This window comes from Lissotriton vulgaris, chromosome 1_1 (assembly GCF_964263255.1).
Source record: "Lissotriton vulgaris chromosome 1_1, aLisVul1.2, whole genome shotgun sequence".
Lineage (NCBI taxonomy): Eukaryota > Metazoa > Chordata > Amphibia > Caudata > Salamandridae > Lissotriton > Lissotriton vulgaris.
In genome coordinates, this window is record NC_141685.1 from 1,126,909,401 (window position 1) to 1,126,931,108 (window position 21,708).

Genomic DNA, 21,708 nt, shown 5'->3' on the forward strand with positions numbered 1-21,708 from the left:
CTCGCTTCCATTTCCTTAATTTAACTGAAAATTATTAACGCATAAGCTAGAAAATGTTTCATTCTACTCTCGCCAGTTGAGCTTGACTTGCGAGAGGAAGATCGCAGTTTATTACGGCTTCTCAAATAAATTATTGATCCCGTTCAAGAGACTCCGCGTCTTCCTCACTACAATGCTATGTCTTTTCGTTTTGTAAAAAAAAAACTGAGAATAGGACTAACCACCGGCTTCAGGAAGTGGCCTTCAGAGAAGACGCTAATGTGCGCGTTCAAACGGTGTTTACATCATCTGTTCCTGCGCCGGAAGAGGTCCGTCAAAAAGGTCCTCCAAAGAGGCCCTCCAAGACGGAAGTAAACACGCATGCCGTTCTCTTTGGGCCGGAAACGGTAGTAGATGCTTTCCGCTCTGAGCCGGAAGTGCCCAGGCGTGCGCGATGTGGGCATGCGCTGTGCTCCGGTTTCAAGATGGAGGGTAGCCGTTGGTATTACAGCCGGGAGCAGCTACAACAGAGCCCGTCCCGCCGAGCAGGGCTCGACGCTGATAAAGAGCTGGGCTACCGGCAGCAGGCTGCCAATTTACTGCAGGACATGGGCCAGCGGCTCAACGTGTATCCTTCAGGGGACCTACTGGGCCCGCACCAGGGCCATATTCACCCCACGAGTCTTCTCACCACATGGATGACCCTGTTACGACTTGTTCGTACCTGCTACTACATATTCAGAGTTTACGCCACTGTTCTTAGTACTGTTCCCCCAACTCAACATCGTTTCTTGTCATCTCGCACGCCCGCCAGCAGGTGGGCCCTTTCCTCCTCCGCTGCTGCCACAAACCGCCCCATCCGATAGTACTTTGTTGAATACCACATGTCTGCCATTATCATCGTGAACAACCTCCTAAACTAATCTTTTACCAGCAGGGTCTACTCTCCTTCCTCCATCTTTAGGGGTTTCTGCTGTGCATTCAATCATAACCACTTCTGATCAACTTTCCGCTCCATCGACTAATGCCCAGCACCCGGGCGCGTCCCAACTACCACTTCATATCCTGTACCCTTGCCATCTGTACTAGCTAATGCTTCTAAACTAAATTATATACCGGCAAATTCCTAAGGCTCTTATATAAACGGCCCAACCACATCATGACGCAGACACAACTAGTACAGGGACCGGGCTGCAGGTAAACCCTACCTATTCTCCCAGTACTTGTAAAGCTATTCACTCAATCACTCTTTCTAACTGCTGTTGAGTTTGTGGTAGCACTTAACCCGCATCATCGATCATAATGTATAAGATCAACACATTGGTGCCTCGTACCCTCTCTTGAGCCCAGCGGACCTTGTGCTGTCTAACTGTGCATGCAGTGAAGAATAAAAATAAAACAGCCCGTTTGTTTAATACAGCGCGTATGGTCACTCATCTTAATACAATTTTTTATCAACTAGTGTCCAGTGTTTTTATTCTGCCGCGAACGGATTGATGCTCATTGTCGCACGCAATGTAACGCGATGAGGCAAAAGGCACCACGCCAAATATGTCGGTGTTTTACACATAAAGCAACGTTCACTTGTTGTCTAAAGTAGGACATGCTTATTGCATCGGGCTGCCGCCCCGCTTCGTATTAGAAGGCTATGTTTCGAGTCCTGTGCTTTTCTGTAATCATCTGCTGTATTTTCCAACAGTAATCAAACCAATATTAAAGCTCCCATAATGCATCAATTTGTAAAAGGAAACACCCCATTACAAACATCGTTTTTCAGTACCATAAATCGAGGCGGTTAAATATGTATCCAGTGAGGGTGTTTCGGTTGGGATAGGAACGCCAGTGGTGGGTGCATCAATTAAAAGAGGATGGGAGTGGGGACCTTGAATTAGATGATATTTCTCTGCTGGTAGCAATCTTTAGAATTGGTTCGATATTGTTTTCAGTGGTGGGTAAACCAATCAGCAAGAACTCTGCTCCACAGTTTTTGCCGGTTTTCCCTTTCGTGTAGGCTTGTTCAGTGAGTATCGAAGAGCAGTGCAATAAGTATTTAAATTAAGAGCGGCACGGATAAACAGTGCTTTGCATGCAGTACATATCTTGAATGCAGTGAATGGTTGGATACACCACTTAATGTAAATAGAAAAACATGTTTACATTCAGGTCATAATATTTGAGTGTCACATGCATGTCATCACTGGTATTTACTGTAAAGTTGGAATAAATTAGTTACAAAAACGAATGTCAGTACTTACAAATTTGAAAAAACGAGGGGGTATATGTACATGGAAGAGGCGGAGGGAGGCGTTAGCCGTCGTGGCATAACGGCTCACTCCGCCACTTCAGAAACGCATGGCTGCACCATATTTACAAGGATATGGTACAGCCTTACGTTTCCACCTGCGCTGGTGCTACACTTAGCGGTGTAGCGCCAACACAGGCATCCCACTATAGTGCAAGGTTGTCTGCTTGCAGGGGGAGGATTGTTTGTGTAGGAAGGTGTCCCTTCCTGCACATAAACAATCCTGAAATGCCATTTTTCACTTCTGTGGGCAGCTTAATACAACACACATGGAAGTTACAAAATGTAATTTTTTTTAAATGATTGTTTATGTGCAGTATGGGTCACCTGCCAACACATAAACAATCTAAGGCGTTTTGCGTTTTCCATGCTGCAAGGCAGCACAAATGGAAAAAGCAATAACGGATGAGAAATAAAGGATTTTCCTCGTTTTGCCAACTTAAGACCAGGTTTTTCCTGGTCTTAATTTTTGCGCTGCCTCCTATTTACGCTGCCCTTGTAAATGGGGCAGCGTAAAAAACAATGGGTGTTGCTGTGGAACGCCACCGCAAAACCCACTGCCCACTTGTTTCACGCTGAGCATAGTGTGAAAGAGGGCCTTATTTACAGGGTAGCTTTAAGCCACGTTAAGTGGCTTAACGCTGCCTTGTGAATAGAGCGAGGCCCCTATTGCCACCACAATGTCACTGAAAGTGACATTGTGATGGCGATAGGGGCTTGTACAGATGCCCCAGGTGTTAGCCAAAAGTTCGAAAATATAAACCTAAATTGGGTTAACATTGGTAAAAGTTTAGAGTTGGATTTGGAGGTAAGGATTAGTAAAGATCTGAGGCTGTAGATGGGGGTCTCTTTCAATGTTGGGATATGGTAAGTGATGTGATTAGCATTACAGTTTGAGTGTGAAGATGCGTAGCAGGATGGGTAAGTTATGCGATTGAATTAATTGTTGAGCGTTATGGCACAGAATGAAGATGTAGGGAGTGATGAGATTAGCTGTTTTACTGGATTATGACTAGGGTAGTTCACAGCACACTTAAGTAGTTGTAAAACATTTGAGAAATGAAAACAAATTGAAATATTTTCTTTTTAAACGAACTGCCATTTGCATGGGCAGCATTACTCTTCAAACTAGGGGGCATATGTACAAGCCCCTATCGCCACCACAACGTCACTTTTACCGACGTTGTGGTGGCGATAGGGGCTTAGCCTTATTTACAAGGCAGAGTTAAGCCACTTAACATGGCTTAACACTGACTTGTAAATAAGGCCCCCCCTTTCACACTATGGTTAGTGTGAAAGGGGTGGGCAGTGGGTGTTGCGGTGGACGTTCCACCGCAACACTCATTGTTTTTTGACGCCTCCCCCTATGTACAAGGGTGGCATACATAAAAGACAGCACTAAAATTAAGACCAGGGAAAACCTGGGCTTGTGTAACTAGGAGAAGTGCATTATTTTTTCTTGTTCCATGTGTGCTGCCTTGTGCTAACGCCTCTCTCTGCCACTTCCTTGTAAATATCCTCCTAAGTTTCTTACTTTGATTCAAACCTTTACCATGTACTATTTAGAGAGCCCTCTTTTTCCATGACAAGGTGACAAATCACTACCATTTTCAGCAACTCCGAAACATGTTTTCCTAGTGCATGTCTTACACATTTCTGTGTAGTTTGGCCTGTCTGGGAGGTGATGAGGTTTACATTTAGACATTTCAGCATTGGTTTGTCACTGGCACCCAGAGATATATATATTTTCTGTTCCTGTAGTAAAATATTTAACATGTTGACCATTCACTAAAGGCTTTGTTTTCATGGCGGACATTTTTTCTCAGTTGCCATTAGTCTCGGGTCGCAGGAGTTGACTTTTAGTAGACTCAACTACTTCCAACTGTACAAAACCTAACTTGCATGCTGCACCACAATGCACATTGTAAGAGAAAGGTCGACGTGAGTTCGTGACCAAGGACAGATCACCATGGCAGCGTGATCATTGACCTGTGACTAGTTTTCCTTCACCTAGGGTGTATACACACCACTTAGAAGACTCCTAATGCTGCATTCAGTGACTTGGTTGTTAGTGTTGGTTCAGTGGTCCACCGGAGGCTGTTAGAAACATGAATGCTCATTGTGAAGCTGATAGAGTGTAACAAATTCTTCGACAAATCAAATCTGGATCCTGGTTAAAAAGCAAGATTGTTGAGTGAAGCAAGTCATTGTTAAAAGCACACTTGTGGTTTTTACTAGCTTTTGCTAGCTGTGCCCAACTATGTTTTTTCAATTGGCCTTAAGTACAGATACTTTGTTTTCAGTTGAGCTTGTTTCACAGTCCTTTTTTCCTCGGTTGAAACTTTGAGACTGGTCTTTTCCTCAGTTGCCTTTTTATGGCGTGGGCAGAGGAGGCTTAAAAAATGACATTTTTTCAAGGTTTTTAGCAACAGTTATTTTTCACAGTTGACCTCTGGTGGTTGGGGTCTCTTTCTCGCTTCATTTTAGTCTGTGTTTAGTGTTATACGTTTCTTTTTTGGTTCCAGGCTTTGTGGCTCTTTAAGTCGTTAACCATAGACAAAGAGCATACGCCAGGCATCCGTCTCCCAGCTGGAACAGGGCATAGTTCCGGAGGAAGTGGGGTAAACCTATCCTTGCATTGCCTATCGCCTTATTGCATGACAGGTGGACATGACCTATCCAGATATAAGTCACGCAATTAAATGTATGACACTACTGCTGGGGTTTCTGAACGGGCGGGAGAGTGTCTGTGAGGGTCTCTCATGTTTAAAAATGTTATTCTGATGTTGCAGTTTTCACCTACCTGGCGAATAAGACCTTGACAGTATTTGTGCAGCGGGTATTGATTTATCATGACAATTCACAAGTGAACAAATATGCATATACACTTCTTTTGTATTTAACCTGTTCCGTGCTCGTGTCGGCGGCCAACGCGAGCACTACCTCCCTGGTGCTGCGCACATTGGCCGACGCGGCCCGCCCACCTAATGGAACGCCCGCACCGCAGTGGAATTTGCACCACTGTAAACGGGTTAAAAATCTAAAAATGAAGTTAAAAAAAACCATAGACAAAGGCTTGTACCCTGGTTGATTTTAATTGAAAGGAGTTTTTATTAGTTTAACTTTGGTGGTCGACCATTTTCTCCAATTGTTGAACGATACTGCTTTTTTTCTTTGATTAATCTTAGATGTAGTATTTTATCTCTGTTGATTCGATCTGAACATCAATTGACCATGAGTGGAACATCTTTTTCTGGCTTAAAGACATGGTCCCTCTTACATAGTTACGGTCTTTGTTTTCATTTGACCTTAAGTTCAAGTTCAGAGATTTGTATAGCGCACTACTCACCCAGAGGGTCTCAAGGCGCTTGAGGGAGGGGAGGGGGGTACTATTTATCGAATATCCAAGTTTTAAGTTGCTTTCTGAAGGAGCGGTGGTTCTGTGTAAGGCGAAGGTGGGTGGGGAGAGAATTCCAGGTTTTGGCCGCTAAGTAGGAGAAGGATCTTCCCCCCATGGTGGATCTGTTGATGCGCGGAATAGCAGCGAGGGCCTGATTGGACGAACGAAGTTGGCGGGAGTAAAAGGACAGGCGCATCTTTAGGCATTCGGGTCCTAGGCCGTAGAGGGATTTGTGTGCGTGGGTGAGGAGTCGGAACGTTATCCTCTTGTTGACGGGGAGCCAGTGGAGGTCTTTCAGGTGACAGGAAATGTGAGCATTTATTTATTTATTTTATTTACAGACTTATACCGCGCTAGGAACTCGACTCCCTGAGGAGTATCTCCGCGCCTTTGGCAACATCTGTGAACAAAAGCCCTGTCTGATGTATAACAATTGCCCTATCAGAATTAGTAATTAAACAGGAACGTTTTTAGTTTTTTCCTAAAAGGAAAATGTTCCTTACAAACTCTGATGTCATAGGGGAGATCATTCCAGAGCTTTGGACCAGCTACTGACAAAGCCCTTCCCCCTTGTCTGGACTTCCAAAACCTAGGGACACATAGCAATTCTTGATCTCCAGATCTCAGAGACCTTCCGGGGGTGTAGGGAATGAACTTTTTAGTTAGATAGTCAGGACCTTTACCAGTAAGGCATTTATGGATCGTACAGCACGTTTTAAACAACACCCTCTGTTTCACCGTAAGCCAGTGGAGTTTATTTAATAGTGGAATTGAGGGAGTGCGGGCCGGGGCATTGAAAACAAGCCGTGCAGCTGTATTTTGCACGACTTGTAGTCTGGCAATGACCCCCTCATTGGCGGCTAGCAACAAACCGTTACAATAATCCAGTCTGCTCAGCACGAGCGACTGAATTAGTGTTTTCCTGGTGGTATCAGGTAACAGGGGAAATACCCGTCGGAGAAGGCCAATAACATGGAAACAGGAGCTTACTACTTGATTAGCATGATGTTTAAGGGCAAGCTCCTGATCCAGCTTAACTCCTAGGTCTTTCACTACCACACTGGGTACAGGGACTGGGCCTAGATCTTGAGGCCACCAGTCAGGAGTCCATAATCGTTTGGCTTCCCCAAAGAGCATGACCTCAGTCTTAGAGACGTTACACTGAAGGAAATTTGCTGCCATCCAATGTGCCACCTCTTTCATTCCCCGTGCAAAGGAGTTACGTACCTCAAGAGTCATGATTTTAAACGGAAAGAGGAGTTGAGTATCGTCTGCATACGATACAGGGATAAACCCATGAGATCTCATGATGTTAGCTAGGGGTGCCACGTAGATGTTGAAAAGCGTTGGGCTCAAGCAGGAGCCCTGTGGCACCCCCTTTGAGATCTCAACCTCCTCTGACTGGTAAGGACCCAGTATGACTCTCTGAGTGCGATTGGTGAAAAAACTCCTTAACCAGGCCAGCGCCTTGCCTCCCAGACTGATGTCAATTAGTCTGGAGGTCATGATATCATGTGACACAGTGTCAAACAGCGGGGGATGTCTAGTATGAGTCTGGCTGAGGCGTTTTGGATGCGTTGGAGTTTTTTCTGTAGTTTGGCAGGGGTTCCGGCGTAAAGGGTGTTGCCGTAATCCAGTCGGCTTGTGACTAGTGCATGGGTGACCGTATTTCTTGTTTCGGTGGGTATCCAGCGGAATATTTTTTTGAGCATGCGTAGGATGTTGAAGCATGATGAGGAAACTGCATTGACTTGTCTGGTCATCGAGAGGGAGGAGTCCAGGATGAAGCCCAGGTTACGTGCGTGGTCCGTTGGTTTGGGTGCGTTTCCCAGGGCCGGTGGCCACCATGAGTCGTCCCAAGCAGAGGGGGATGAGCCTAAGATTAGGACTTCCGTTTTGTCCGAGTTCAGTTTAAGACGGCTGTCCTTCATCCACTTGGCGACATCTTTCATTCCTTCGTGTAAGTTGGTTTTGGCGGTGTTTGGGCCTTTGGTGAGGGAGAAGATCAGCTGGGTGTCGTCGGCGTAGGTGATGATGTTGAGGTTGTGTTGGCGCGCGATGGATGCGAGGGGACTCATGTATACGTTAAAGAGGGTGGGGCTGAGCGATGATCCTTGGGGTACGCCGCAGATGACTTCGGTGGATTCTGATCTAAAAGGGGGGAGGCGGACTCTGTGTTCTTCCGGCGACGAACGAGATGATCCAGTCCAATGCTTTTCCTTGTATTCCGACGTTGCTGAGGCGTTGTATGAGGGTGCTATGACAGACTGTGTCGAAGGCTGCGGAGAGGTCAAGTAGGATGAGGGCAACTGTTTCCCCGTTGTCCAGAAGTGTTCGAATGTCGTCTGTTGCTGCGATGAGTGCGGTTTCGGTGCTGTGTTTGGCTCGGAAGCCGGAGTGTGAGGGGTCGAGGGATTTGTTGGATTCGAGGAAGGCGGCTAGCTGATTGTTGACGGCTTTCTCTATGACTTTGGCAGGGAATGGGAGGAGCGAGATGGGATGGTAGTTCTTAAGTTCAGTGGGGTCTGCTGTGGGTTTTTTCAGAAGGGCACTGAGTTCGGCGTGTTTCCAGCTTTCCGGGAAGGTAGCAGAGTTGAGGGAGCAGTTGATGACGTCTTGGAGATGGGGTGCGATGATGGAGTTTGCTTTGTTGAAAATGTGGTGGGGACATGGGTCGGTAGGCGATCTTGAGTGGATGGTGTTCATCAGGCGGATGGTGTCTTCAGTGGTGATTGGGTTCCAGGCGCAAAGGTTGTTAGAGGGGGGATTTGGTTCAGGGGTGGGTGGAGTGGACTGGTCTCCTGATTGGTTTTCAAAGCTGTTATGTATGTCGGCGATTTTGTTGTGGAAGAAAGAGGCTAGGGAGTCGCAGAGGTCTTGGGATGGGGTGATGTTGTTGGTACCGGCGGTGGGGTTGGTAAATTCTTTGACGATGTTGAATAGTTCCTTGCTGTTGTGGGCGTTGTTGTCAAGTCGATCTTTGAATGCTGATTTCTTGGTGGATCGGATCAGTTGGTGGTGTTTGCGGGTGGCGTTCTTGAAGGTGGTCAGGTTGTCATTGGTTGGGTTTTTTCTCCAGGCTTTCTCGAGGGTACGACAGAACTTCTTGGATGTCTTAAGGTCATTGTTGAACCAGGGGGCTTTTTTGTTACTTTGCCTTATTTGATGGTTTTTCAAGGGTGCTAGTTCGTCGGCGCTGTGGGTGATCCATTGTGTGAGCTTGGTGGCAGCCTGGTTTGGGTCCGATGATTTGGCAGGAGGGTTTTTGTGGAGCGAAGTGAGGAGCTGGTCGGTGGTAATTTTGTTCCAGTTTCTTCGGGGAATTGGTTGTGGGAGGTTGTGGGTCGTGGTCTTTTTGTAGTTGACGTGAACGCAGCTGTGATCCGTCCAATGGAGAGCTGTGGTGTGGTTGAAGGAGATGTGCTTGCGGGAGGTGAAAATTGGGTCGAGCGTGTGCCCGGCATAGTGGGTGGGGGTGTCAACAAGTTGTGTTAGTCCGAGATTGGCCAAGTTGTCCAGGAGGGTGGTGGTGTTGCTGTCATTTTTCTTTTCCAGGTGGAAGTTGAGGTCTCCCAGTAGAATGTAGTCCTCAGATGAGAGGGCGTGTGGGCTGATGAAGTCAGTGATGTCTTCGCTGAATTGAGGGCGGGGTCCTGGCGGTCTGTAGAGGAGGGTGCCTCGGAGTGTGGTTTTGGGGTCGGTGTGGATCTGGAAGTGAAGGTGTTCGGCGGCTGCGAGGTGATCGTCTGAGCTGGTCGTGATGCAGATGGAATTCTTATGTACGATGGTGATGCCTCCTCCTGTTTGGATGGTGCGGTCCTTTCGAATGATCTTGTAGCCATCCGGGATGGCTATGGCGATGTCGGGAGTTGATGATGCATTCATCCAGGTTTCTGTAAGGAAGGCGACGTCCGGTGATGTGGTGTCGAGAAGGTTCCAAAGTTCAATGGCGTGTTTGTGGACTGAGCGGGTGTTGAGCAGGATGCACTTCAGGTGGTTAGTGTCGGAGCTATGTTTGGAGTTTGTGGATTTCTCGAAGCAAACTGGAGTGGTCAGAGCGTATTCTAGTGCAGAGTAGTTTTTGAGTGTCAAAGTCAACCTACAGCTGTCTTCTGGTAAAATCTTGCCTTTTGGTCAAGTCCAGTTCGTGGAAGCCTCAGTGTAAATGGTGGCCAAGGCTTTTTTGTGCTTGTTAGAGCTGAAGGTAGTGTCTGCATTGTTAAACGTATTTTTTTAGCTAACATCTTGTGTAGGTGATCACAATGAAATGTTAATAGTACACATAGTTTTTAGGCTCAGTGGAACATCTGTTTGAGTCAGTAGTAGGTTTTAGGTTATTAAACAGAAACGTGTTGCCGAACTTTTCTCCTTAGGCAATAGTTAGAGGGAGGCAGTTCTGTTTTGAAAGTTTGATTTATTGCACCATGGAGCAGCAGGCACACACTCCAAAAGTGGCCGTTTTGGTTCACTATTGACAACCACAAAGTGAGATCCTTTAGTCAATCACTGCACGTCTGGTGTTTGCGCTTCAATCTTACTTCCCATTGACATGTTCTTCTGCTGGTTTCTTTACCTTGAATTTAACCTTAATTGTTGCCACTAGCTCTCAGCTGACGATCAACACTGCCATCGTATACATGCATCGCTTCTTCATGGTGCAGTCCTTTACTCGCTTCCACAGAAATGTAAGTTTGATTCTTTAGTACTATCTCATGTGTGGCACATTCTTCTGTGGGGTTCTAGGTTGGGACACTTGTTTGACACACCTCCTAGAGTGCTGCAAAAAGAAGGTACTGTTTGTGTGCCTTTACTCAGAAGTACCTATTTGCTGTTTTGAGAAATTCTATACTAAAATGTAGATGTAGCCCTTGCCAAGGACTCCTGTTTGTTTTTATTAGGCACAATCAGACTAATCATTCCTGAGTGTGATTTTGGGTGAGTCATGAGGGATGTGGTTTTATGTGTACTTTGGTTTAGTATCTGCGTGCTGGCCAACTTACCAAACTTTTCCTGCAAGTTTGGTCTCAGGGACAAGAAAGTTTATAAACAGCTGAAAAGGAACCTCTTTCAACTCGTGATAGATGTGTTTAGCAAGAAGTATCGGCAACCTGTGGATGCTTTGTTTAGAGAATTCAAGAATATCCCTTCTATGAAAGTATTATATTATTGTTTAATTCTGCATGTTCTTATGTCTGTATCGTCTTATTGCATTAACCCGTTTGTCTGAAGAAAATAGTGTCAAGAGCTCTGCTGCACTTGTTTGTTTCTGGGCTCTAATGAAAAGTGCCCTTCTGGCAGCCACTGGCCTGTGAATAGCAATCCTAGCAGTTGCAGGTTTTACAGGTGTCGCTTTATAAACTGATTACCTCAGCAGGACGGTGCCTCCTATAAACACAACATTTGCCAGTCTCTGAACCTGTTGGTCTCTATAAAGAAAGTAGCATTTTCGACCACCATGGGCATGCTAAAATGTGCACTGTAGCTCTCTCAGCCACTTTAAACGGTACATCTGGTAAGTTGTAGATCTGTATCTAAAGAGTTCACCGCTGGCAGTTTCTGGCATCTCATAAATAAATCACCTTGGGTAGCTGCCAGTTCCTTACAATAGTGCTGCCATGAACAGTACATCTTACAGACCCTTGTACCTTTGGCTGGTGCCAACTCCTTATGCAAAGAGTTAATGTTTGGTTGCACTTTGCTTTCCATATATGAAACTTCGGGCAACTGCAAGCTCCATAGAAAAAGTGCACATCTGGTAGCTACCTGCTCCCTATAAAACATTGGGTCTCTATAAGGAAAGTGGCCCCCTTGCTGCTGGCTTTTTGTATTTTGAGTTCACCCTGGCAACCACTGTCTCCCTATTTGGCGGGTTGCCTCTGGCAGTGCCCAGCTCCGTGAATACAGTCCACTTTAGCAGCCCTCATAAACAGAGCACCTGTAAATTAAGCTGTTTTCTCATCTACCTCTTTGTTTAACCATTTTTCTTCCCAAGTCCGTGGCGCCTGCAGCCCTCTTTCTGGCAGCAAAGGTGGAGGAGCAGCCCCGGAAGCTGGAACATGTAATCAAGGTTGCACACGCGTGCCTCACCCCTCAAGAATCCCCTCCTGACACCAGGAGCGAGGTAAGTAGAGGCTCAGCATTGCCCCCTCTCTCCCCCTCCCCGCTCTGGTTCAGCTCTGGCTGGAAGTGCCGCTTTTGCCCTGAGGACTACTAAATTGTTTTCACTATTGTACCTTATTTGTTCTGATACCCCTCCTCCCTCAATTTCTCATGACTGCAAAGACTGTGGGTGTGAATGTCCATCGCATGAGTTCTGTGAATAGTCCGCCATTCGTATGCCTCTTTACATTGGCCATTAACAATAAATCAAAGTCCACTGTGATGATAGCTGCTCCTTTTGTTGGCAACCAGTATCCTCATAAAGTATTGAAAATCTCTTGTGCGTTTCCTGAAATGACAAGTAATCCGGTTTGCAGACCCCATCTGCAAGAAAACATTCTTCCCTTTTTTGAATCATGGTGGCTACATCCAAATATCACCTTTTTGTTCATTCTCTTTAATCTTCACGGGGGAAGTTCTTTGTGTCAGCAACCAGAGAGACATTTAAGTAATCTGACACTAAGCCCTCTTCATACTTAAGAGTTGGCTGTTCTTTTTTCCTGACAAGAAACGATTCTTCAGAGTTAAGTTCTCCATGCTCATTTGCCTCGTCTTATAAGTGGGCCATGCCATGTTGGGTGGGGATAATGTGCTGATCTTCCTTAACTGGCATCCCCGTCGATCTGTCCCCCTGCCAGATGTTGGCTTTCCCAGGGTTTCATTACCTCTAACCAGAGATGGGACTCCCTCGCATCTATTACTTGGACTTTCCACATGGTATTCCCTGTCCTCTAGCCCCATGTTCTTACCAGGGAAGTCCTGTCCTGTTTCTTTAAGGCTGTTATTCTGAATTTCTCCAAAATGCTCACTTATTTGGTAAAGTGTTTCAGTGCTCCCCCTTGTCCTGAATTCTTATACATTTCATCCCATGCTGTCAAGGTACATTATGAAATGTTGCCTTACATTTCCTTTTGTTCAATATTCTTTCAGTCTTCAAACCCCGTTTTCTGGCCAGAGTGTTAAAGAGGACCACTAGGCGTTAAACTGGCTGGAGCTCCAATTCCTTGAAACCTCCAGACTTATTTGATTCTGCTTCGATAGACATTTGACCAGCAATAGGCTTGGCTGCTGCTCTGTCCTCTAAATGGTCCAGCCTCAAAATACATGCAAGTCACTGGGGAAGCTGCATCACTTACAATCCTTGCCAGACTTCAACACAGTTAAACACCCTGTCTTAACACGTCGACTTCCCTACACGAGATTGAGAAATCGAACCATCCAAACTGTTTCATCCCCCCACAGGGTTGTGTCCACTATATTCTTCCTTATTCTTGTCTGCTTCACAGCTTGATCCTCGCTGCTGCTGAGTGCCACATAGTTGCACTCTGTTCTACTTACTTTTCAGAACGCACTTCAACCCATTTAGTCGTCGTATTTGGTTGCATGTTCTGTCTTTTCTGACAACTACAAATGATCCTTAACAACCCCCTCTCAGCTTGCAACATACCTTCAAGTTGCCTGCTTGAGGCACAGCATGCCATTTCGTACTCCCCTTTCAACCCCTTCATCCATGAAGAATGCTTGATAGAATGGAAACCATGCTATCATCTTAATCTAGAATCCTGTTGATCTCAATACCACACCTCTGCTCTAGGCTTGCCACTCTACCACAGCCAGCCTCTTTCTTTTTTTAAAACACAAACTTCATTGATTGCCATAAAGCTATATGTAGTAGTTACAAAATTTTCTTTGGCATTTTTGGCTTTACACAGCTGACTCACTGTATCAGAGTTGGTACAGCCAGCCCCTTTCTTAACGGTATAAAGGGCTCCTGAACACACCTGCATGCCAAATCTGAGCTCTACCACTTCCCTGAGCCAATGAGAGAGGCCGCCCAGCTTGTGCAATATTGAACACTCCAACAGTCCAGAAGAATGCATCAAAGCACACCAGTACAGCCCACAGTTACTAAGAGGCCACATGTTCACTACACAATACCAGTAACATAATGCTAAATATTTTTAACTTTATCTCTTGAGCAGCTTCAAAATCTGCGTTGTCCCTGGCCCTAAAAGAGCAGAAATGGACATTCTTGGTTTGCAGTATACTGCCTGCAGCTACACTCCCCTGTCTGCCATACACACATCACTAACACAATGTATGTATAAATGTATATGTAAATGTATAGGCATTTATATAGAGCACTACTTACCCGTGGGGTCCCAAGGCGCTTCGACCGCTGCGAAACCCTTCCTGGCTTCCCTGAGAGAAGGTCCCTTAATGGGTATCTCCAGGGTGAGACCAGGCATCCCCGGCGGTCTGGTGGGGCCGTTAGTGAAGATGAGGCAAGCTAATGCCCAGAGTTGCCGAGTGTGATCGCTGATCAGAGTGGGCACCGAGGCGAGAGAATTATCGAGTCCGCTGACCCTGGTCCAGAAACCTGCCGCGCCGGGAATCGAACCCTGGTCCCGGGCCGTCCTCTGCTCTCGGGTCTGCCGCCTCTAACCAGTGAGCCACACTACTTCAATGGGAGTATCGCCTTTTCTTCTGTAATAGGGTCTTGTGCACTGCCATAACTGACATGAGCCCCACAAAGCTGACACTGACAAGTTGATCCTTTTCTTTCTGATGGGTTTCTTCTTAACTGCCAGCTGTCCCTTTTGTGACTGGCATCGGTTTAAAAAATCACAAATGTTTTGTATTATTCTGCTATTTAGTGGTTGGGTGTCGACTTGCTCCTTACATTTTATTTCAAAAGACAGACTAATATGATCACTGGCATTAGTCACGTATGTAATGACACCCCTTCTATAACATTTAACTGATACCCCAGAGTATACATTCAGTTTCTCCGCGGATCCAAGTGTCCTTAGCTCCGGTGAAAGCAACAGTTTCTGGTGTTTCATGCCTTTGGGTTGTGATGTAAACCTAATGAAAAACGTAAATGTTGCCTATTTCTAAAATTAGGTTTTGTTGAGGATACCACATTAAGTTTGTAGGAATACACTGGCAGTTGATGTGCAGCAATCAGACATAACAAGCCAACCTGTACGAATTGTAAATATTTCAAATGCACACCAACAGCTTACGTCCCAAAGCCTGTTCTTTCTAAAAAATCTGCCGGTCAGACCCAGTCTCAGATGAGGTACCCATCTGCTTCCAGGCTTTTCAACCTCTTTGTGGATTTTTGCTTCTTGTCCACGGCTGCTACCCTGTTCCTCAGATCCTCCATGTTGCAGTCTCCAACATTACCTGCTCTCTGTTGTTTGCTGTCTTTTCTGCTACTTCTGTGGAAGGAGTTAATAGTGCGCAGCTGCTTTTTTTCTCCATGAGTGAGCTCTGGCTCCAGCATAGATGAAGTGTTGTTGCCTCTGCGCTGTGCTTTCCCCTTGTGCTTTTAAACATCTTCCTTGTTCCTATGTTTATCGTCCATACTTATCAGGCAACATGCATCCGGGCCTTAATTACCCACAAAGTAACCTATTTTGAAATGCTTCAATGCCCAGAATCAGCAAATCATTCAGATTTCTCCTGCAGGTCACACAAAACGCAATAATGCCCCAGAGTTGTTTCTCCGTCTCACTCCCAGGCACATCCCGATTAAGCCATAGCTCTCCGCTAGACGTTCTCCTTCGTGCATGCTCAGCCTCATCCCTCCAACCTAAGCAACTATGACCATCCATACTTTCACACTGGAGACTAACCGCCCTGAGTTTTCACAGCCAGTCGCCACATTCAGTTTTGCCGTCAGTCTGCCACAACTGCTGCCAGGCAGCAGTGATGGCAGACTGCAGTGCGCAAAAGGGGGAACTTCGCTGCTGCAGACGTCTAAGGCCCCGGTTTTCCCCAGCTTTCTGTACCGATTGTACCCAACCACCACTGTTCGCACTCCAGTGTCCAAAAGCCCCAGGGAGGAATACGGTAGGCGGGAAACCATGTCCCTATTTTTGAGGTAATTTGGAACACTGGAAATCAATTTGTTTTAAAACATAATTGACCAGTTTGAACAGGAAACATTTATAACTCCAAAGGGTGGATGTATCTTTGGTAGAAGAACAGCGTTACTTCACTTTTGAAGTGCTTGACAGCACCACTATACCAATGTTTTTTGATATCTGTAATGTGAAGGAGGGTCGTTGGATTGTGGACTATGTCTTTTAACAAATCTACTACACTCTACAACAGTCTTTAAATCACATACAAGGATGTAACAGATTTCAGTGCAAAGTGGTTTAATTGCTTTAACAGCATTTTTTTCTAAATTACAAATACTAGAGGAAAGAAACCTGTGTACTCTAGATGCCAGGAGAACGTTTCAGTATACTTCAACAGTGAATAAAGGGAGATAAGTTATCTGACATGCACAGAAACCGAATATTACAGGCAGGGTAGGGTGTTAGATGAATTGTGTGGTGTATTAGACATTGTTATATGTTATTGAGTAAGTATTTCAGTTGAACACCGTAGGCAAATTAAAAAAAGAGGAGAGCAGGCACTCGAGTAATTTTTAGTTAGTTTATGATTAGAAGAATTATGCAGTGTAGCCACTCGGGGCCTAGAACGTGCATTTTGCCTTTTGCCTGCTAAAGCTGCATTGATGATCCACATGCAAGGCAAGAGGCACAGATGGGAGAGGCCATTCTTGAAAATGTATTGAGCCTTGCCTCAACCCCCTCTCCTTCCAACGGATTACAAAGCCTGATCTGTTTGCTAGGTGAGGATTAAACATGAAAACAGCTAAAGTTGGTGCTGCATTAAGTGGCATTATGCAGATCAACACATGGGTTTGTGCCATTGGGTTGACACCCACCAGCTTTTCTTTTCTTTAAAAGCTGAAGGACAGTTCCAGCTCCACGCACTAGATGGCAGGATACTGCAAAGCATAGACATCTAGGTCATCAAACTGCAATATTTTTCTTATAGGTAAGTACTTATTCTTTACTCCAAGGCCCCACTAGCCATTAACACCCCCACACTGTTTGTCCACCCTGTAACTGTGGACACCTACAACACTTTATAATAATAAGGTTATTTCTGTCAGGTGACAGATTACCCCTAGTGTACCAAGGCTCTTCTGAGTCGTAATTGCTGCTACTTCCTGGTTTGGAGAATGGTGACCCAAATTGGAAGGCGCAGGAAAGATCTTTGGATAAAAATATTGGTGTCCGTCACGTGAAGCAGGTGTCATTCCCAGTTCCCACTGTTTCCAAAAGATTTGCTCCACCCAGCACGCCGAGACAACCCCTCTCCCACACCCTTTCCCTTGGAGAAGTTCACATAGAAATGGCCTGTTACACAGACAAAATGCGCTCTTTCCAAAAATGTTTAGTATGAGCGCAATGTGTGCCTCTGATCTCTTTGCTGGTGATGTCTTCTTTCAGTATTATTGGGCTTGGTAAACTGCTACTTTGAAATGCCTCCGTGTCACAAGCACCTGTGAAAGTGAGAGGAACTTGAGGCCTTCATGAGTGCTGTTCTTGTGCTACCATATGTGCCGGGCATGGAGGTTGTCACATTTCTGACAAGAACATGGGGTGTGATTGAAAGAGTGGAGGGGTTTCTAAGGAGGGGAGATGGTGCAGAGCCCAAGCCATAGTCAAGGAATGCACCCAGAGGGCCCACGCCTGCGGGACTTCACCTTCTCTCCTCCTTGTGCCCCATGTCTAATTCAAACCCTTTCAAAAGGGGGAAACTTCATCCTGTCTCGCCTCAGACTTAAAGGACTTGCAATCCTTACCCCCAGAAGCAAAAGTGTCCCTTGGAATTCAAATGTGAAGAGTAACATCTCTGCCCAAAAAAGGCAATTTTGGTGAGGATTCTAACAAAAACAAATGGGCGTGGACATTCTGTAAGGGGGGAGGAAATGACTGCTTATATTTCTGGGAGGGAAGGGATAGCTCCTGGGTGCTTGGTACAGGATTGAGGTTCCCCCCTTTTGTGAGGAATGCGCAGGCTTTTCGTGGAGTACCTCCCAGTGAGTAACGTTGCCTGTCCTCTCAACCCAGGCGTACCTGCTCCAAGCCCAAGACCTGGTCATGCTAGAGAGCATTATACTGCAGACCCTGGGTAAGTGTTCAAAGCGGATGGGCTCTATTCTGGGTGTGGCCCCTTAGGGTCTGCCGTGCTCTGCATCTAACGCACTCTTCTCCACAGCCAGGGGCCAGGTCTGCAGAGACGCCACTTCTTCAAGAGCACGACTGATCTTACGCTTTTTAAATTCATGTGTTTATTGACTGATGCTATAACAGTTATATTTGGATGTGCATTTATTAGGTTTCACGTTTGTTTTTTAATATCCTGGCTAGGTGCTTTGTCTGATCGCAGGGAATGTGCAAAAATGTTCCCTTGCTTGGACTTCCCTTTCAGAGTTGTGGGTGGGTATCTGATGAGGCCAGCATTTGAAACAGACACTGGGTGAAACAAGTCCTTCTTAAATGATAAATTGCAAATCTGGGTGGAGCCCAAGCAAGGGGGTGAAAGTACACAGCATATCTTCATTGAACTGTATTTGTTTTATAGTATTTTGTGACCATGGCGCTGTGATTGTAGCGTGCACTCTCCTGTGCACCTCTCCCTGGGTTCCACAACCTTGCTATTCTTTATGATGGGATCGGGTGATGACAGATGATGTTTAAGCATTCGTGAGCTTTCGAGATGTGAGGTGCGCATATTTGCAGGCAAGACGTACATCAGGGAGCCTTGAACTAAAGAGACCCAATTATTTGCTGGTAGCTCATGTTTACGGTCTTAAGCCAACAAGGCATGAGATGAAAGTATTCGCTGTGAAGGTGATAGCCCGAGACTCCTGTGTTGCTGTGGTGTGAGATGCGTTTTTCTCTAAATGGTGACAGTTTAAGTCACCCAAGTTCATGAGTTCCACGTTTTTAATGAGAGCGGATGGCATCGGCCGTTGTTCACTCGCAGGAGATGGCTATGGAATCACGCTTTTAAGGCGGGATATGTGTTTATTCACAGAGAGCTGATTGCTTTGTGCCTCTTTTGCTGTTTTGTTGTGAGGTGCATTTATTCTCAAACATGACGATTAGAGATTCAAGCTACCAAATCCCCAAGACAAAAGCTTTTCTTAAGATGTGATGCTGCCCACTGCTATCTCTGGGGACACCCCTTTTGTTCCTTTCCTTTACCTGACACGATTACTAGGTCAGGCCCTTTATGTTCCTCACTCTTTTGATCCTCAACAATAGTCATGACATTTTGCCAATAGATTAAAATTAGCGCCGTTCCCTCATGTATACTAAAATGGATTGATTTAAATTTCTTCTGTGTCTGGTGTGCGTGGCTTATCCAGTGTTATTATCCTTCGTGTTTTGGTTTTGTGTTCTAGCATTTATAGTAAAAAAAAAAAAAAGCTTAGGATAGGTTAGAGCTCCTGTCTTCCGGGTTTCTAAATCTAGCTCTCAATGTGGCCAAATAAAGTGTGTAAAGATACCTGGCTCCTCTTTGCTGAAGGTTTCTACAAGATGTGTACAGAAGGAGAGCACTCCCTGCCTGAAAGTATCACAAATCAGCCAGTAGAAAGCAAGACCGTGACTCTCCCTGCTTGGGCATCTAGTGGCCTGTGGGAGATCTTCCACGGCTATGGAGCCACTTCCTCTTTTTTGTAACAAGAGTGCCATCCTTAAAAAAGTGTGTGTCTTAATTGGAAGCCTCAGTTCGCTTGTGCTAATTGGCTGGCTGCTTTGCAAGCAGTGCATTCCTCAATATAAACACCTAGGTTAAATCCAGGTACTCTAAAATGAGTTCTTGGGCTGAACCCAAACAAAAGGCTCTTCAGTTTATGCATGGGTCCTATGCTTAGCGAGATGAAGTTGTTCAGACAGTCTAGATATAAGTGCTCTGGCTCTGTGGTTTAGGGATCCGTGCTTATCGTGAGGCTTGGGATAGTTGAAGGCATTCTAATTCAGGCACTCAAGGGTGGTGTGGGACAGTTATTTGCTGGTAAGTGATAACCTAGGGTCTCTTGGGGCGGGCAGGTACACACAGGAAGCCTGTATGGTTACTTACAGGCAAATAATAGTGTAGAAACGAACCATTGAGGTGAGCGGTGCAGGTCTTTGCAAACAGGTGGTGATTAAGGACTCAGTCTGTTGAGATGTGGCATGCTTTTATTTCAGTCATTCAGTGGTCATGGGACTTCCGAGCTGTTGAGTCTTGGAGTGCATTTTTCGTTGGTGCATGATGGGTATGTAAGTCTAGTTTATTTTGCAGTGTATTACAATGTGATGGCCTGTCTCAGGCCTGAGAATCAGTACATTAAAGTTCAGTGATTATTTGATGAACCTGGGGTCCCTATGTGAGTGAGCATGCAGTCCATTTAATCATATTCATGACTGAGGTAATGGAGCCTCTTATAAGGGAGTTGCTGGATTCAGTTATCAGGTGGGTGCTTTACCTAATAGAGCAGGAGGATGTGTTAAGCTCTTGTATAACTGGGGTGATCTCACACCTTTGTGTGTGTTGTTGTTTTTCAGGGTTCGAGATTACGATTGATCATCCTCATACGCACGTGGTCAAGTGCACACAACTTGTAAGAGGTAAGGAAAAATTAGGAACTGTTCCCGAGAGGTCTAAAGTGGGTGTGGGAATACATTCTCATTGTCGATGCAACCAGTGCTGGATCTGTCTGATAGTTAGAGCAAGGAGACAGGGCCACAATTAGACTTTTAATCTCAAGGTTTCCAGGCCTACCTTTGAGAGGGAACCAGTGAGCAAAGAAGTGTATGACTGTGAGGCCAGTGCTCTTTGAGTTTTCACCTTGTCTGTAAGATAATGGGAAGTGAGGCCCAGAGTCAGTGTCCCTGCGAAGCCCGTGTTTTGTATGTTACTGGGGCTCAGTAAGACGAGTTGGGTGAGTGGCAGGTCAGATTGTCGCAGAATGCTTTTTGTGCCATGATGCAGGGCCCATCTGTAAGGGGTGAAGTAGCTGGCAGATGTATTTGTTTCTGTAACACTTAGCATAGATGTGAAATTGAGGTTCAAGGTCCACGTATCACTGTAAAACTTGCACCCTTTGCATGCTTGGCCTGTCTGTAAGAAGAAGCAAATAAAGGATAAAGACAGAATATCCCTGGCACGCTTTTGCCATTTCAATGTGAGGTCTCACCCAGTGACCAGTGAGGTGCCCCAATCCTCCTCTCCCAACTCATCCTTACACCTTCTGAATCACACTTCCCCGCTCCCCCCTTCTCCCAACTCATCCACTCCTCCTCAGAACATCTCCGCTCCCAGTATCCCCCATCACTCCTACACCGCAACTGCTCCACCCCTCTATCTCTAAACTCCTTATCTCCCGAGTTCACTTCTCCACCCTACCCCGCCATGCCACTCCTCCTCCCCTACAACTACAGCCCTCCCTGCTCTCCTGCCGGTCTCCGCTCATCTCCTCCTCAGAACAGGCCTCCCACGTGTACCTGCTCACTGCCCCCCCAGGAAAGACAACCCTCTACTGCTAAATCTGAACTCCCCTTGTCCTCCTCCCCCCCCCACACCCTACTTCCCCCCCCCCCCTACACTCCTCTCTCACACTCCCTTCGCAACATCGACCATTACCTCGCCACTCTAACGAGAGATCTCTCTCGATTCAGGAGTGATTTCTACAACCTTAAATCCAGCGACCTCCCTGCCTGAAGAAACGCTGCTAGCACTGATCGTTTAAACCCTCCCACCTCCAAACCGTGGAAAACAACTCCCCTGCTGTGCCGAGCGCGTAGACCACTCCACACCTCTTGCTCCCTCTCCCCATGGGAGGTCTCTGACCTTCTTAACTCCTATCCTCCCTGCTCATTCACCGTGTATACGCCTCCCCCCTTTGCAAACATCCCCATTATACTGGGGATGAGTCGTACTCCCCGCTCACCGGCCTCACCCAGGCCCCCTCCTCATCTCACCACCATCCACACCTTCCACT

General features: G+C 46.1%; 1 protein-coding gene across 2 annotated transcripts in view; it reads left to right on the forward strand.

Moving 5' to 3' along the window:
* Positions 1-418: 418 nt before the first annotated feature.
* CCNT1 (cyclin T1) overlaps positions 419-21,708 on the forward strand; it is a 74,921-nt gene continuing 53,631 nt past the window's right edge. For both annotated transcript variants that reach the window (XM_086963750.1, XM_086963752.1), the window contains exons 1-5: positions 419-607; positions 10,285-10,366; positions 11,674-11,802; positions 17,786-17,846; positions 20,273-20,335. In XM_086963750.1, coding sequence (XP_086819876.1) covers positions 465-607; positions 10,285-10,366; positions 11,674-11,802; positions 17,786-17,846; positions 20,273-20,335 — 478 coding nt within the window. In that variant the 5' untranslated portion in view covers positions 419-464. The remainder of the gene's footprint in view (positions 608-10,284; positions 10,367-11,673; positions 11,803-17,785; positions 17,847-20,272; positions 20,336-21,708) is intronic.